General features: G+C 46.2%; 1 protein-coding gene across 1 annotated transcript in view; it reads right to left on the reverse strand.

The window, feature by feature from the left end:
- negr1 (neuronal growth regulator 1) overlaps window positions 1-15,196 on the reverse strand; it is a gene marked incomplete at its 5' end in the record, with an annotated part of 215,152 nt that extends 199,956 nt beyond the window's left edge. Inside the window, one exon of the mRNA XM_079506224.1 lies at window positions 15,027-15,196. Coding sequence (XP_079362350.1) covers window positions 15,027-15,196 — 170 coding nt within the window. The remainder of the gene's footprint in view (window positions 1-15,026) is intronic.
- Window positions 15,197-18,256: the final 3,060 nt, after the last annotated feature.

Genomic DNA, 18,256 nt, shown 5'->3' on the forward strand with positions numbered 1-18,256 from the left:
AGAGACAAAAGTGGCCTCCTGGTGATATAACAGGATGATGTGAACAAGGTTCTGCTCTGGCCTCCAGGGAGCCTGCACTAAGGTCGAATGATCAGTATTTACTGTATGAACAGGCAAAATATTAACATTGAAAAATACAATTCCCCCCACTCGCCCCGGCATTGTACAGCTAAGTTAGACAATCACAAACATCCCTTATCAGCCCATTCATCTCCTCTTTCCCAGCACATTGCATAGAAAAAGGTGACGAAGTCAAACGATCAATGATGTTTCTGAATTAATGAATAAATGAATGAATGAATGAATGAACGAACGAACGAACGAACGAACGAACGAATGAACGAACGAGAAAAAGTGCCCCTCTGGGCACAGGTCTCCACCAGGATAATAGCGTTTGTGATGTTTGGACAAAATGTGTAGGCGAAATATAAAAAGTTCTGTGTATACATAATGTTTACAAAGTTGTACACAGATCGTTGCAGTTATAGGTGAAAACATGAATTGACCTGTTGTAGCACCACCATGAGGCTGATTTGAAATGTTTTAAGTGGCACTTCTTCCTCTGCCTAGTGGGAATGTGCGTGCATAATTTCACGGAAATTGCACGCTGTGTTCAAGATTTGATGCATTTTGTTCAAAATGGACCAATCCTGCAAACTTCGGATGGAATCAGGATGGAATATGGGGAAAGCGGACAGATCCATGTTGATCACATAACTATAGAGATAGTGTATAACGATTTGTGTGATGTATGGATAAAATGTGTACGAGTAATGTACAGAAATGTGTTTTGCCAAAATCGGCCTCATGGTGGCGCTATAACCAGCGGATGTGAAAAATGCAGTGCGCCTACAAAGTTGTACACAGATCGGTGCAGTTACAGGTAAGAACATGAATTGGTATGTTATAGCGCCACCTTGAGGCTGATTTGAAAAAATGTAAGTGGCCTAGTGGGAATTTCTGTGCATAATTTCACGGAAATCGCATGCTGTGTTCATGATCTGAGGCATTTTGTTCAAAACGGACCAATCATGCAAACTTTCGGAGGCAATCTTAGCCAATGGGGATGATATATGGGGAAGTGGACAGGTCCGTGTTGATCACATGACTACAGAGAGAGTGTATACCCGACCGATGTATGGATCATGAAATGTGTACAAGTAATATAAAGAATAGTTTTTTGTAAGGTTCATCGTTTGAATCCAGGGAGTGTGTGTGCACAGTTTGGCATCGACGGGGCCAACGGTGCCGGAGATTAGCTGTACGCAAATGGACGGACAGACGCACGCACACACACACACACACACACACACACACACACACACACACACACACACACACACACACACACACACACACACACACACACAAACACACACACGGACGGAGTGCAAAACAAACTGAATGAATGAATGAATGATTGAATGAATGAATGAATTAATTAATGAGCTAAAACTGGAGGGAAACAATTTAGAGATCATGCATCACTACAACGACTTGTAGTACAGTCCTTCACCCTGGGATGGTATCAATATCAGTTTTCAAGAGGACATACAGTACAGTTTGTATAGTGCTGGTTTCTCCGGCTGTTCTGGGCCATACATTGAATTTAGATTTCCCCACATGTATCAAGAACTCCGATCATGTGGTTAGGGTTACGCACGGCAAGAGACCATCCAACACTGGCACAGTCGGGGGCCGTGTGCGTGAGACCAGCACGGACACAGCACTTTCACAGAATAGCCGCTGCTCCCTCAGGCTCTCATTGAAAATGAAACATCTGAATTAATGGAGACGTTAATGCTGAGTAGCCTATCAAGGCCTCCCTTATTAAAAGCAGCAGTACTGTTCAGCAAACCTTTGCTGAAGTAACAATCACTGATTTTCAGTGACCATTGCAAAGCTTAGTATGTCAAGCCGTATGAAAGTAAACGCTTGACTTCCAGCCTGCAGACTTCAAAATTACAGCTCAATATGTAGGTTGATGAAAATATGTGACATTGTCTAATGTAATTAAAACAATTTAAGAAACAAAGTCATTGTACTATGATCATAATATTTGATATTTATTCTATTCCCAGGTGTTGCACTCACAGTCACAGCCACCCCTAGAGGGATCATTGCTGAGCAGACAGGGAATATAAGGAATCTTCCCTGAACTTACTGGCAGATACTGTACTTCTCAAGATGAGGGAGAGCTGGGTTAAGTTACTTCTTAGATAACTGATCACATTGACCCGAGTACATGGCAGGATGTGACTTCTTCAATATCATTGGATAGCACAAGTTAGTGTGGCATGAAGGTGAGTAAGAGCTAAAATCCTTCCGGATCATATTTAATTCACAGCAGAAAGGGCATTGTAGAGATGGCTGTACTGTGTCAACAACACGTTGTGATATATTATTCCCCCAGGATCTGGACCAGTGTTTACCTGTGGTCCCTGAGGCCAGAACCCCATGTGTGTACATAGAGGCTGCATATGCCCTGTCAAATCCCAGGAGAACATCTCCCACAAAGACAGCAATGCACATCCAGCCGCTCCTATGTTACGAATACTGCTTTGGAACTAGAACAACCAAAGAACTTGTGTTCTTTAAGGGAGATCTTTTTATTTATTTGATCAATCCTTCACCGATTTGAGTGACCTTTAGCACTCAGGGTGTCCATGCCAAATGAATTGACTTGGAATCAGCATGAATTGGATTTCAAGCTGATTAACACAATTTCCGGATATCGTGCCCTTATTTTGAAGATCCAAAACACCGCGACCGGATGTTGTGTCAGCTTAATGGTGTGTGTTGACTGTCGACCGGATGTTATTGTCTGCCTGGAGCATGATCAGTACTGGCCGCCACCATTACTACGACCGCCAGGCTCCGTGCAATAATCATAGTTTTGACTAAGTACGTTTTGAGACTAAAGCGACTAAAGTGCACAATCAAAGATGGCGCAGCCCAGGGTCTAAACCAGGGGTATAGGCAACCTCTATTATCAAAAGACAAATTTTTAGCCCAAAAGATTATTACAATTCTGCTGCAGGGACTAAGATACATGATATGTTTTCTTTTGGTTTATATTCCTGACTGTATGCCTGAATGAAAAGTTTGATTTCATATAATAAAAACTATTTTGGGTGAAGTTGAGCTTGCTTTTGAGCTCCAGTGTGTTGTCAAAATGTCAGTCTTTCTCTCCAAAGCACAAACCACCTTGGATGCTGTCAAGGTGGCCAAATGTAGGATAAAAGGGCCTTTCAAACGGGAAGCGAGGAACGCACACATTGTTGCCTGGATCAATGAGAGGTCTGCTACAGGTGATCTCAAAAGCTAAACAGAATCCAGGTCTGGTGAGTCACGGTCATGTGCACGAAACGAGGGTTGTCGCACCGCGACTGCCTTGGAAATGAACTATAGGCGCGTTAAATTGCTTCACGTTTGAAGACTAAACTCCTGGCCATCATGGACAATGCCTCTCACCCCCTAAATGACACTGTGGCAGGGCAGAGAATCCTCCTTTAGCAACAGACTATTATGTTGCAAGAAGGAGCGCTATAGGAGATATTTTCTGCCTACAGCAATAAGACAAGACAACTCCTCATCTGGTTGGCTTGATCAGGCTGATTAGGATGGGGGAAGTTGAATTCAAGCCATTGGACTCTTACGGTATAGTGTTTGGTCTGCTGTTTTTAATATTGTAGGTTGACTGTTTGTTTTTCTTTTGTATTATAACTGTTTTATTGATGTCTCTGTAACACCTTCATTTCCCCTCAGGATGAATAAAGTACCTATACCTACCTATACCTACTGCCTACCGTACCTACCGTACCTACCTACCTACCTACCTACCTACCTACCTACCTACCTACCTACCTACTGCCTGCCTACCATACCTACCTACCTACCTACCTACCTACCTACCTACCTACCTACCTAGTACATAGTACCTACCTACCTACCTAGTACATAGTACCTACCTACCTATCTACCTACCTACCTACCTACCTACCTACCTACTGCCTGCCTACCATACCTACCTACCTACCTACCTACCGTACCTACCTACCTACCTACCTACCATACCTACCTACCTACCTACCTACCTACCTAGTACATAGTACCTACCTACCTACCTACCTACTGCCTGCCTACCATACCTACCTACCTACCTACTGCCTGCCTACCGTACCTACCTACCTACTGCCTGCCTACGGCACCTACCTACCTACCTACCTACCTACCTACCTACCTACCTACCTACCTACCTACCTACCTACCTACCTACCTACACTTTGGACTAAGGAGACAACACAGGCATAGCTGTCCACCAAGCAGAAATATGTCATTATGCAATGTTGTCATTGTAGCATGACTAATTATCATGAAACACTAGTAGAGGCTGACAGATTGATTAAAGATTACACTTGTGGGGCACGCACAGAATCAATTCGGCCAGTCGTTTGTGATAAGAGCTGGAGGATCTAGTGGTAACATATCAGTGTTGGGCCATTTGTGCAGAAATAGTCACAAACAAATCATCAGAAAAGCTAATAACACAATAGAGTAAGCCTATAGTTGTTTTGTTTTGAGGGGAAATTGCTATCACTGTGTTGTGTTTATCATTTGAAGACTACAGACAATCTACCAGGACAAGCAAAGAAATCTATATTAAAGGGATAGTTCAGATTTTTTTCTTAAGCTGTATGAAATACTTGCCATTAATATAGTGGTTGCAACTGTATTAATTGATTGCCCGAGTCCCGTGGTGGGAGTTCTGCTCTGGGTTTTTTTTTGGGGGGGGGTTTTTGTGTCCATATCTCTATGCCCAAAAAATTGTTCCATGTGATAGAGGGGTCAAAGTTGAACAAAAGTTGCGCTAATATTTTAGAAATAGGTCAACAATACAAATGACGTTAGTTTTGTGGATTAATTAACTTTTACTGCGTGGCCCCAGTGCCCCCCACAAAATGACCAGAACTACTCAATATTGACCAAAACCAGAGCAGAAGTCCCACCACGGAACTCGGGCAATCAATTAATACAGTTGCAACCACTATATTAATGTCAAGTTTTTGATACAGCTTAAATTCAAAAAATCTGAACTATCCCTTTAAGCATTAATAGTTCTCATAAAGAGGAAGATTACAGCACATTTACTGTTGTATCTGCTTAAATCACCATTGTTGAAGCTCATTTCGATGGTCTCTTTGACGGAGCCATTCAAACACCAATACAATGAATAGCCTAGTTTTATGTTCAATTTAAAACTGTAATTTCAAGGCCAACCTTTTCAAAGACCTCTGAATGAGCTTTTGCAAGGAGCTGTCAACTTTGAAAGTTCCAACTTCAATTAAACACTGCCTCATATTGTTAACCTGTTATTTCCACAGCAATCATTCTCTGTCGAGTTTAATGTGGTGGTTTATAGCATTTGTCTGAAAACACAAAAAATAAAACATTCAACATTTTCCTCATCGTTGCAATTATGTGGATGCTCACAGCTGGGAACCGGTAAAACATTCATTTAGCCCCCCAAATCTTTTTTTTTTCTCTCTACACAGCATTATAATAGGAATGATAATAAGCATATTAAAATGAAGCTCCAAAACCAAAGCATAGCATCCATTTCCTTTAAGGGATTTATATTATGGGAGCTTTTCTATTTAGGGCTTTAATTCACCGGTGCACTCAATCACTTTAGCACTAATTGAAATACATTAGAGATAGAAATACTTAATTTTGTCAAAAGAAATATAGGCTATTAAATGAACAAAATAAGAGATTGGATCAACTAATGAATGATGACAGTGGAAGTCATTTTTGAAATAGTTCACAGCATGCAACTTCGTGTCTTAATGGATTTTATAATCAGTATAACACAAGAACCAGCTGCACATCTGCAGCTAAAAGCCCCCACAGAAGCCTAGTTACTTGTTTTCGGCTGCGTATGTCGGTGACTACCTCGGCCAATCAGGGATTGTGAATTGTTGGTGGTCCCCTCGGCCAATCAGGGATTGTGTATTTTTGGTGGCGTCGCTGATCGGGCCAATCCAATCAGGATTGTGTATTTTTGGTGGCGTCGCTCGGCCAATCAGAGCGCTTTGTCGGTGGCCCCCTCGGCCAATTGGATTGGCTCCGTTTGTTGGTGTCGTCGCTCGGCCAATCAGGGATTGGCTGATGACGTACCTATTATTTTATTTTTAAATGTTTGTTTATGGGTTTCATTTTTATATTCTAAAGAGGGAGGGACGGTAAGTTGAGGCAGGGTTAAGTTGTGTGCTCTGCTCGCGCACAAGTAGGCCATTCATGGCCAAGTAGGCCATTCATGGCCAACTTGTGTGCAAAGTGCAAGTTGGCAGCTCAACAGAGTGCATTTCTAGTTTCAATTTGTGATGGGAGGGTGTGGGAGCTTATTTCTGACCACTGCTTGAACTGAAGTCATACCTGTTGTGAAATAAGAACATACGTGCACTCTAACACATGTGCATTTGACTCTGGAACTGATAGTAAGGCTTCAAATCATCCTGCTATAATCTTCTAGATGGATTGGAACCAACCCCACTTGAAGTAAAAGATGAAGCACACATACACCTCTGAGATCATTTTCTTCTGAGTCACTGATAGAGTGACCAGGTCAAAACAGTTAGGTCACGGACAGCACAACTGCTTTTGCAGAACAATGCATGGGAGAAGAAAATATCTACCGGTATGTAACATTTAGAGTTGGGGCTAGATGTCACACCGCCAATCCATCTCTCTGTCGGTCATTCTCCCTTTTATGCCCATATATCAAGATCTCTCTGTCAGTCCATGTCCCTATGAACTAGAACTAGAAGAAACAGTGTGGCCTCGAGTAGCTCTCTACTTGATGATGATGTATTGATCCCCCCCCCCCCCCCACACACACACACACACACACACACACACACACACACACACACACACACTAAAAAGTGAATAAAGAGTTGCAATTGACCCACCTGATGTCACAGCCCAGTTAAATGTCACATTCCCCCCCTCCTTCTGTCTTCCTATTGGTTGACCCACATAACGTCACGGCCCAGAGTGAAACCGGCCCCGGGAATCATTACGACCACCCATTTAGTTCACTGATGGAAAGGATGCCTTTAAGTTAAATTATGCTTCAAGTACCTTGACTTTTCCTTTCATCAGGGATAGCTACATGGCTCATCAAACTCTCGTCTGAAGGAGGTTATGGCAGCTTTTAACATCCTGCCAAGTGGCAATCGAAGAGGATACAGGTTAAAGACTGGACAATAGATCAGAAATGAGAGAAGAAGAACCTGTGATATATTGAGGAGGCAATTGGCATGAATGCCTCCTTGGCTACCTCACTTGCCTGTCACCTTGTGAGCTGAATTGCATAAATAGTAATGCACATTGCAAATGGATGGCGGTATAATGAATCTGATGAATACTTTAAGAGCTAGCTTCCCTAGGGCAATAGCCAAGCTGGCCCATGATAGTGTGCATGCTCTAGGAGCTCAGGAGAGCTACCTACAACACTGCTCTGGGAATTGTCTTTGAAAAACAAACTACAACATATTTCAACTACTTGACAAATCACACCTTGGAAAGCATGAGTGTCTATTTCAAACAAAGTGTTTTTTGACTGGGGGGTCATATTTTGAATTGCAGGAATTGCCTGTCATAAGGATGTATTGATATTCATTCATTCAGCCAACACTCCCCACTGACAGGTAGTACCCCCCCCCCCCCCCACCCCCCCATGGAGAGGACGTATAGGGCCTTAGTCCTACTCCTCCTCCCAGCCAACACTCCCCACTGACAGGTAGTACCCCCCCCCCCAGACAGGACGTATAGGGCCTTAGTCCTACTCCTCCTCCCAGCCAAAACTCCCCACTGACAGGTAGTACCCCCCCCCCCCCCAGACAGGACGTATAGGGCCTTAGTCCTACTCCTCCTCCCAGCCAACACTCCCCACTGACAGGTAGTACCCCCCCCCCCACCCCCCAAGACAGGACGTATAGGGCCTTAGTCCTACTCCTCCTCCCAGCCAACACTCCCCACTGACAGGTAGTACCCCCCCCCCCCAGAGAGGACGTATAGGGCCTTAGTCCTACTCCTCCTCCCAGCCAACACTCCCCACTGACAGGTAGTACCCCCCCCCAGAGAGGACGTATAGGGCCTTAGTCCTACTCCTCCTCCCAGCCAACACTCCCCACTGACAGGTAGTTACCCCCCCCCCCCCCCCCCCCCCCCCCCCCCCCCCCCCCCAGATATAGGACGTATAGGGCCTTAGTCCTACTCCTCCTCCCAGCCAACACTCCCCACTGACCGGTAGTTCCCCCCCCCTCCCCCCAGAGAGGACGTATAGGGCCTTAGTCCTACTACTCCTCCCAGCCAACACTCCCCACTGACAGGTAGTACCCCCCCCCAGAGAAGACGTATAGGGCCTTAGTCCTACTCCTCCCAGCCAACACTCCCCACTGACAGGTAGTATCCCCCCCCCCCCCCCCAGAGAGGACGTATAGGGCCTTAGTCCTACTCCTCCTCCCAGCCAACACTCCCCACTGACAGGTAGTACCCCCCCCCCCCCCCCAGAGAGGACGTATAGGGCCTTAGTCCTACTCCTCCTAACAGCCAACACTCCCCACTGACAGGTAGTGCCCCCCCCCCCCCCCCCCCCAGAGAGAACGTATAGGGCCTTAGTCCTACTCCTCCTCCCAGCCAACACTCCCCACTGACAGGTAGTACCCCCCCCCTCCCCCCAGAGAGGACGTATAGGGCCTTAGTCCTACTCTTCCTCCCAGCCAACACTCCCCACTGACAGGTAGTACCCCCCCCTCCCCCCAGAGAGGACGTATAGGGCCTTAGTCCTACTCCTCCTCCCAGCCAACACTCCCCACTGACAGGTAGTACCCCCCCCCCCCCCAGAGAGGACGTATAGGGCCTTAGTCCTACTCCTCCTCCCAGCCAACACTCCCCACTGACAGATAGTACCCCCCCCCCCTCCAGAGAGGACGTATAGGGCCTTAGTCCTACTCCTCCTCCCAGCCAACACTCCCCACTGACAGGTAGTACCCCCCCCCCCCCCTCCAGAGAGGACGTATAGGGCCTTAGTCCTACTCCTCCTCCCAGCCAACACTCCCCACTGACAGGTAGTACCCCCCCCCCCCCCCCCCTCCAGAGAGGACGTATAGGGCCTTAGTCCTACTCCTCCTCCCAGCCAACACTCCCCACTGACAGGTAGTACCCCCCCTTTTGATTTACATCAAAAGGGCATGTGAGCTCAAACCCACAATTCAACATTTTGGTTTTAAGATGTTGATATTCATTTTGTATTCATCCTTAGGACCCCAAATCACGACTGACTGTCCGTCCGTCCGTCACGCCACCATATATGGCCGTCAGTCCGTCACGCCTCGTGACACGCTCCATATGGCCATCTCCATTATGAAGATCACGACACGACACTGACCTCATCAAACCCTGGATAGCCATACATGGAGAAGACTGGATCATCACCTAGATCTGCATATATGGAGCCGGCCAGCAACTACATTGCTACATCTGACCTCAAACCTCAAACCCTTAGATCTCCATATAGAGCTGACCTGTCCTGACATTCCATATGTTGATCCTTCCCCACCCGTCCTTCCTCTTCGATGTCTCCCTTTTGACTGATACCTGTCCATTAGAACTCTAGACGGGCCCGCCCCAAAGTTATTAGCGTAGCCACGCCCGGCTGCCGGCGAAATCTGGAGTTCTCAACAGGCCCAGAAACTAAGGCCCGGCCCTACCTGGGCCCTAACTGGTATATTATATGTATTTTTGGGTCTTTTTCTGCCTTTGTTGATAGTATATCAACAGGAAATGGGGAGAGAGAGACGGCGAGTGACACGCAACACACTGTCAGGCTGCAATGGAGCCTACTGTACAGTATGTGCCCTGACCGGTATAGGCCAGCGGTCCAGGCCAGGAACAAACACAGTTTGACAGGCATCATCACAAATAAACCAAAATATCTGCCCCAGACGACCAGTGATGTGTTCAAGGATAAGCAGAACCGACCTCAAAAACTCAACAACAGAATAACAAAATAAAGTATGCTCTTGATCCCGTGTCATGTTTCAGAATTTCGCAAGGACTTGTTGTGCACGAGCACTGTGAAATACAGCAACATTGCTCTGACAGCGACATTGATCGCATTAAACCTGCGTCGGGGATAACACACAAGAGGACTTTGGCGTTTAATCAGCAGTGACAGATTCAGGTGAGCCCCCAGATGTGTCATGCGGGGTAAAAACGGGTTTTCTCCAAGCGAACACATGAGGCTGCAGATATGTGGCAGCTGCATGACAAATTCATAGCAACTCATATCCGCCACTACTAAGAAATGAGCTCTTCCTGGCTTAGTCTCGACTGGCTATAGTGTAGCAAAAAGCAACTGTGCTGCTGAATTGCAGAAAATGAATCGTATGTCTTTCAGCCACGTCTCTTGTTTATAGTCTGTGTAAAGTAGATAAAGAGCACACTTGTTACTTTAATCGTGTCCCATGGAGTTTCTAGAGTCCCTTAATATTTGCAACTTCTTGCCTAACCTACAGTAGCATCTGTGCTGAGGTGTACGAATGCCAATGGAAAATGTCAAGACCTTTCAGAGAGTCATAATAACAATACAATATCAAAAAGGTGATACATCACAGCTCTTCTGGCCCTGGCTCCAACGGGAAAACAGCACCAAGCGTAATTGTGCTGGAGCAGAAAGGATTTTCATCAACTGGTGTGTTGTCATGAGGCTAAGGTGTTCCATTTATACGAATTTCAGACTTTGAAAATAGTGACAGGTCAATTTTGCGCCATTATGGGGTATAAGGTCTCTGGTGCAGCCCTGATATTGCTGCTGAGGGCTAACTGTCAAACAAAATAACGAAAATACACCTAGATCTTTGTCTTACTCTGAGACATGGCCTTGACACTATTGTCTACTATTTACGACTAGTGCTGCTTCTATTTTGTACACGCCCCTCCCTCCGTGTGTGTGTGTGTGTGTGTGTGTGTGTGTGTGTGTGTGTGTGTGTGTGTGTGTGTGTGTGTGTGTGTGTGTGTGGGTGTGTGTGTGTGTGTGTGTGTGTGTGTGTGTGTGTGTGTGTGGGGGGGGGGGGTAGCCATTTGAGTCAGTAGGCATAATTTTCAGTCGACTAACTCTGCATTGTTGATTAAGGCTGCTTATCCATATGGAAGAGGATTGCTACAGATACCTATTACCTTGTGTTTCCTGACAGCCATTCTCAAATGGCACTATTAAATTCTTGGCCAGATGAGCCTTTCATTTACTGGGGAAATGTCAAGGATTTCTATCTGGTTGAATGGAGATGACATCACACATCACAGCATAATATTAGGATAATGAAGGCCCAAGGAACAGTTTGAATGCATTTTTAACACATTTCTCTGTACCTTGTACTAACATGCATGGAAAGGGTGTGCAGTGTTCACTCATGCAAGGCATGGCAACACAAACAAAGCATAACTCATTCCAGATAGAAAGCCCTTGTTAACACCCCGATCGCCCAGGGTTATTTAATCCATTAAATCATAGCGCCCGGCGATTTATAGTAGCGGAGCACTTTTACCGACGGACCGGATGTTATCCCGGATGTGGCTGTAGCAGCTAGATGTAGCGAAAACACTCTAGAGGTGATCGACAACAACGGGAGGTATGATTAAAAAAACGCGGTGGGCCGTCTAATACATGATCTTTGCTTAGAATTAGACGTTATGATTTAGATCAAGAGTTATTAACGTTTTAAGATTTTCGGTCTCGTCAGGCTAAACAGGAGGGGAACATTTTCGATGACTTTCCACTGTTCCGCAACATCGAGTGTTGCGCAACATCGAGTGTTGCGCAACAGGCACTCCCAGGCTGTGGAGCAATGCAATCGGTTTTGATATCAATAACCTCCGTCTTTTTGATCAATCTTCGTCCTGGGCGCTGGGTGTTACTAATTGAAAGGACGGTGAACTTCGTCCTGGGCGATCGGGGTGTTAATGGCAAAAAATGACCCCCATTAGGAGAATGTCCAAGCTCTTAGCTCATTAAAAAAGATTAAACTAAAGATGATACACACATGTAAGCCATTCCTCTCTAGCTTCAAACGTTCAAGCTGTATGCTTGTTGATATGGACCCATTGACCAGAATAAATCAAGGCAGCAGGAGGAACACACAGTCACGCAGCCTTAAGAAGGAAGAGGAAGCATATAATGAACACATGACAGTATGGACGACGTGGCTCTCAGGACCTATTCGATAATCCAAAGGCAGTGCCTCTAATTGCATGATCCTATGGTTTGTCACCATTTGAGTGTGCTCACATTTTCTGCCCTCAATCAGCTTTTCAGGGCATGGCAGAAAAATTGCTTTCTTCTGATCATCTGCTTCTGCAGTACTGATAATAGAGCCTTAGAAATAAAACAAGCACAGACTGTTGTTTTTTGTCTATACATTCTGGCTATACATAAAGGAATGGCCCCCTTTGCTGTGTAAAAACCTGCTACAGCCCATGACGGACAAACACATACTATGCAAATTCAAACATATCGCAATTATGGTGACAGCGATGTGCTGCAAATTGATGCAGGGCAGAGAGATGCAAGTGGTGCAGCTTCAGAGCTTTCCAATATGCATCAGGTCAACAGCGTTGAACGTACTGTAGATAACTTCACAGTGGCTGCGTTCACATGGAAGGAACCCATCGAGTTTCAAAACCGACCTGGCAAATAGCTGTTGCTGAATTGCCTCCTTAATTGGCTTTGAGGACCTGCAATGAATGAATGGACTTCCAAAATGGTTTCTCTACGCATTTCCCTCAATTTCCAGTTGCTGTTCACTGAGGCAATGACCCGGTTGTCTGGAGAGTGGCGATCGTTTTGAGAGCACACAGAAGTGTGTGTGTGTGTGTGTGTGTGTGTGTGTGTGTGTGTGTGTGTGTGTGTGTGTGTGTGTGTGTGTGTGTGTGTGTGCGTGTGTGTGTGTGTGTGTGTGTGAGCGTGTGTGTGTGTGTGTGTGTGTGTGTGTGTGTGTGTGTGGGGAGGGAAGGGGATATGGGGGGGGGGGGGAGTGTGACGTGTGTGTACATGCCTGTGGGTAGGTTGGGGGGGTTACACAGTTGTTTGTTGAACTGCTTCACTGAAGAGGGATAATCTCTGGCCCAATGAACCATCAGGATTCAAGCACTGCTTCTGTCACTGATCACAGCAAACCCAGACTGACGCCAAGGAATTAAGACTGTCTCTCCGGAGAGACCATCATAAACATAAGGCAGTTTGATGGGACAGCCACTGCAGGGCACAGAGGGATTATATTTGCAGTTATGGTAAAAAAATAAAAATAAGTGAGCCCCAGTTGGCTTGTTTGTTTCTAAGGTAATTCAGTGATGAGCACCATCACATGAGCGTCATGACAAAGCATGTGACACTTTGGTCCTTATAGGGTCACAGCAGGATGCCAGACACTATTCTGTGTTCCCACAATGGTTATACAGGACATAAGCCTGTGATAACACACATACAACAGTACAAGCCCATATAGCTGATTCAAAGTTGAGTTAGCTGCTCGGAATTCAAGTCCACACCCAGTGTTTCCCTGAGTCGACAGCCCTGAGGATTCGTATTCAAATGGGGCAGGCATGCCCCCCTCAGCATTTCCTCAGAATTATCAAAGATGAGGAATATCGTTTTATAACTGAAGAAAACCTGCCATGCTGACAAAACAAGAATTATACAGTAACCACTCACATACTACAGTAGTACAGTACAGTAGAGCCTAGTTTTACAATTATATCATACTCCCTACTCCCTCCAGAATTCTGCAGGATTCAGATTTGAATAACTAGGCTACATTTCTGTCTGAAAAATACAGTGAAAGCAGAGATGCCTAGAAGTCTGATTATGTTGGCTTTGATACTTAAAACGCACTCTTCTGATTTCAAGAAATAATACAAACTGTGAGTTGCACGAACTCCTTAAGGAACTGGCACAAAAGAGGCCCTTGACAGTTTCATTTTATATCCTAAACAGGCAGGTGCCTTGTATGCAAATGAGATGGACGCAGACTCCGGCTTAAAACACTACTGGATCTGATCCGCAGCTCTGACATTCTTCGATGACATCGCATTTTGAGCCAAGGCGAACTTGTATTATAGCTCGAAACAACGGAATATAGTGTTCTCTGTGAATAGTGGACCTGACTGGTCTTGTTCTGAATGTATACACAAGGTTACCATACCCCCCCATAATCTAAAAGCCAGCGGACGAAACATCGTCCATGAAACGGACAGAGAGTCAAGTTGGGGAGGAGAAGCCCACTATATACCGGTACACACACTGCCACTACCAACCAAAACAGACCCGGCCGGAGATAGAATATCAATACTAAAGATGTATAAACACTTTGCACGTTCTTATGTCGAGAGAAACTACTCTACAAACTTCGTAATGGTGGTCTGTGGCGAACTACGTATAATGATCTCATAATGATTACCCAGCGTCCTGCACCTGCTGCCTGCATGGTGGTGCACCACCGACTATTATACCCCCCTGCAGACGAAAACAAGGATGGAGGGACTCGGAAGGAAAACAATAGCACCCCCCCCCCCCCCCACACACACACACACACACACACACACACAGTGACACACACACAGTGACACACACACACACACACACACACACACACACACACACACGGTATAATGACGGTCGGTATCATTAGTACTAGTGTGTCTATAATGGTGCCACTGTTACACTGTTTCAAATACGCAAATGATGCGAAACAAAGCATGACACTGTGTTGTATTTGGGTTGTTTGTGAGGCTTCTCTGTTCACTTTTAACTCTCGCCTCCTCCGCGGCGCGACGGAGCTGCAGGGATGGAGCCATGTATGCATGTATGTATGTGTATGTATGCAGCCAGCCAGGAGCGGGAGAGAGAGAGGGAAAGAAAGTGAAGTAGTTTTTGTGCGCGTGTCGTGTTGTATGTTTCCTACCTCAGTAGAGCCGTGTCGCCTTGTCTGCTGACCACACTTTCAACCGAGGAATAGTCCACAGTTTGTCCGGCGGGCAGGCAGGACGGGAGAAAGCAGCACAGGCTGAGAATGATCGCAGTGAGCCACTGACCAGAGACACACGCATCCTGCACCGCTTTCATTATGTCCATCGCAGCGGTGTTATGTTTCCTTTTCCCCCAAGTCTTCTTCTGGCAAAGAAAGAAAAGAAAAGAAAAATACAAAACCTTGTCCCTCCAAAAAGCCAGCCGCTATTTCCACACTTGGCTCCGTAAGAAATAGCCCACCGCCGCCGTATAGTTTCCCAGGTTTGTTTTCGTTGGATGTGTAGCCCCACTGTGCGAGGAAGTGTGTGTGTGTGTGTACTGTGTAGTAGAGTCTCCAGTGGCTCTCTACACCATCTAGTGAGGAGATGTGATGTAAAATGGGAGCGGACGTAGAGGCAGCAGCAGACAACCCCCAGGCTCTGATCCTGTTGCCATGCGGCCGTTTCCCAGGCAACCTGTTCCCAGTGGCTCTCTTGGGTGATGGAGCGGTTAAATCTGGTGCGTATTGATACGACAACAGAAACACCCGCGAAAGAGCAATTAAAGATATCGATTGGAGATGTTCGGAAATGAGCACGCTGAGCTTTTGAGGCAGGCAGGCAGTGTGGAAGAAGTTACTAGTGGTGGACTGGTGGTGATGACGCAAGTCCCCATATATATGAGCAGTGTTGGAAAGTAACTAAAGTAACTTTACTTAAAGTAGTGAGTCCCGTTCATGACGACCTTTGCTGAATGTCTCTCCCTGTCTCTCTCTCCCTCTTTCCTGTCATGTATCTATCAATAATAATGAAAAAAAAAATCTTTAAAAAAAAAAGTAATATTATTACTTTTTTCCAGTAACTAGAAATATAACTAATTACTTTACAATTTGAGTAATAATATTACTAATATGTTACTATTTTCCAAAAGTAACTTTATTTTCACGAGCCTTGGTGGTACTGTGGGCTTGAGTGTTTATTTAAGGGACACTTCACCCTTTTTGCAAAAAATTACATGTTAATGACGTTTAGAAGATTTAGAACACTTCCCTGGGGTCTTTATGTGTGTAATATGTGGTTTTACACATGCCACATATGTGATAGATGAAAGTTGCTTTGCAGGCTGTTGATCCGGTGCGACCTCGCCCTTTAGGACATTCAGTGTCTTGAATGTACAGGGTTTGATGAGGTCTGGCCATATATGGAGCGTGTCTTGAGTGTACAGGGATTTTCTCCATGTAAACCATGGGGTTAGATGAGGTCAGTGTCGTGATCTTCATATGGAGAGGGGTGATGTCACGAGGCGTGACCATCGGCATTCGACCAACACTGCCCGCTCTCATCCAGGCCAGCTCGCTCATGTCCACCGGCTCCCTGGTTATCTGAAACTCTCAGATCTGAACGAACACCTCTAAGGGCAGCCGAAAGAAGGTGGCACAAGACAAAGCTACCTGATGACCTTTCCCACTTTCACTCGCTCCTCTCTGCCTTCTCCCTCTCACTAACCACTGCTAAAACCTCTTTCTACCACACCAAAATCCAATCCTGTACTTCTAACCCAAGGAAACTCTTCTCCACTTTCTCCTCCCTCCTTAAGCCCCCTCCCCCCACTCAACCTGCATCCCTCACTGCTGATGTTTTTGTCAACTACTTTGAGAAGAAGGTTGACGATATCAGCAGCTCCTTTCCCCCCCTCCCCCATAAAGTGGCATCTGACTCAACCAACACTAACCCCAACTTACCATGCATGTCTTCTTTCTCTCCTCTTTCCCCAGACGAGGTCCTACAACTAGTGACATCCACTAGACCTACCACCTGTCCTCTCGACCCTGTCCCGTCTCCAATCTTCCAGACCATCGCACCTGATCTGCTCCCCTTCATCACCTCCATCATCAACACCTCAGTAACCTCAGGCTGCTTCCCATCTGCCCTCAAGTCAGCCAGAGTAACTCCACTCCTCAAAAAACCAACCCTTGACCCCTCAGATGTCAAGAACTACAGACCGGTATCACTCCTTTCATTTCTGTCTAAAAGCATTGAACGTGTTGTCTCCAACCAGCTCTCTCTCCATCTCTCACAGAACAACCTGCTGGATCCCAACCAATCAGGATTCAAGAAGGCACACTCCACAGAAACTGCCCTGCTGGCAGTCACAGAAGCACTACATGCTGCCCAGGCTGCTTCCCACTCTGCTGTCCTGATTCTCCTAGACCTATCGGCGGCATTTGACACAGTGAACCACCAGCTGCTCCTAGACACCCTAGCGGATCTAGGCATCGGCGGGACAGCACTAAAGTGGTTCTCTTCCTATCTCACCGACCGGACCTACCAGGTTTCCTGGAAAGGTCTGCTATCATCCCCCCGAACCCTCCAAACTGGGGTCCCACAGGGATCTGTACTTGGTCCGCTCCTTTTCTCACTGTACACCAAATCCCTTGGCACTATCATCTCTGCTCACAATATATCCTATCACTGCTATGCCGATGACACACAACTGTTTCTATCCTTCCCCCCCTCTGCCACTCAGGTGGAAGAGCGCATCACTGCATGCCTGGCTGACATCTCACAGTGGATGTCCTCCAACCACCTCAAGCTGAACCCAGACAAGACTGAGCTTCTCTTCTTCCCAGCTAAGTCCTGCCCTATGCGGGAGCTAACTATTTCCGTAGACAACGCCCTGGTAACGTCTGTCCCAACAGCCAGGAACCTTGGTGTTGTCCTGGACAGTCAGCTCTCGTTTAAAACTCACATCACAGCTGTCACTCGATCCTGTAGGTTCACACTCTATAACATACGACGAATTAGACCGTTCCTCACCCAGGAATCAGCCCAGCTCCTAATCCAGACAACAGTCTTGTCAAAACTTGACTATTGTAATTCGCTCCTTACTGGCCTACCGGCATGTGCACTTAAGCCTCTCCAACTGATCCAAAACGCAGCTCGTCTGGTCTTCAACCAGCCAAAATTCTCACATGTCTCCCCCCTGCTCCGCTCCCTGCACTGGCTCCCAGTCGCTGCCCGCACAGAATACAAAACTCTGATGCTGGCATTCAAAGCAACCAAAGGTATGGCTCCCCCATATCTTGCAAGCATGATTGAACCCTACAAACCCTCCCGCGCACTCAGATCAGCCAACACAGGAAAGCTGGAAGTACCCTCACTAAAAACGCCGAGACAACGCTCCACA

This window comes from Electrona antarctica (assembly GCF_951216825.1).
Source record: "Electrona antarctica genome assembly, chromosome: 7".
In the NCBI taxonomy this organism is placed as follows: Eukaryota; Metazoa; Chordata; class Actinopteri; order Myctophiformes; family Myctophidae; genus Electrona; species Electrona antarctica.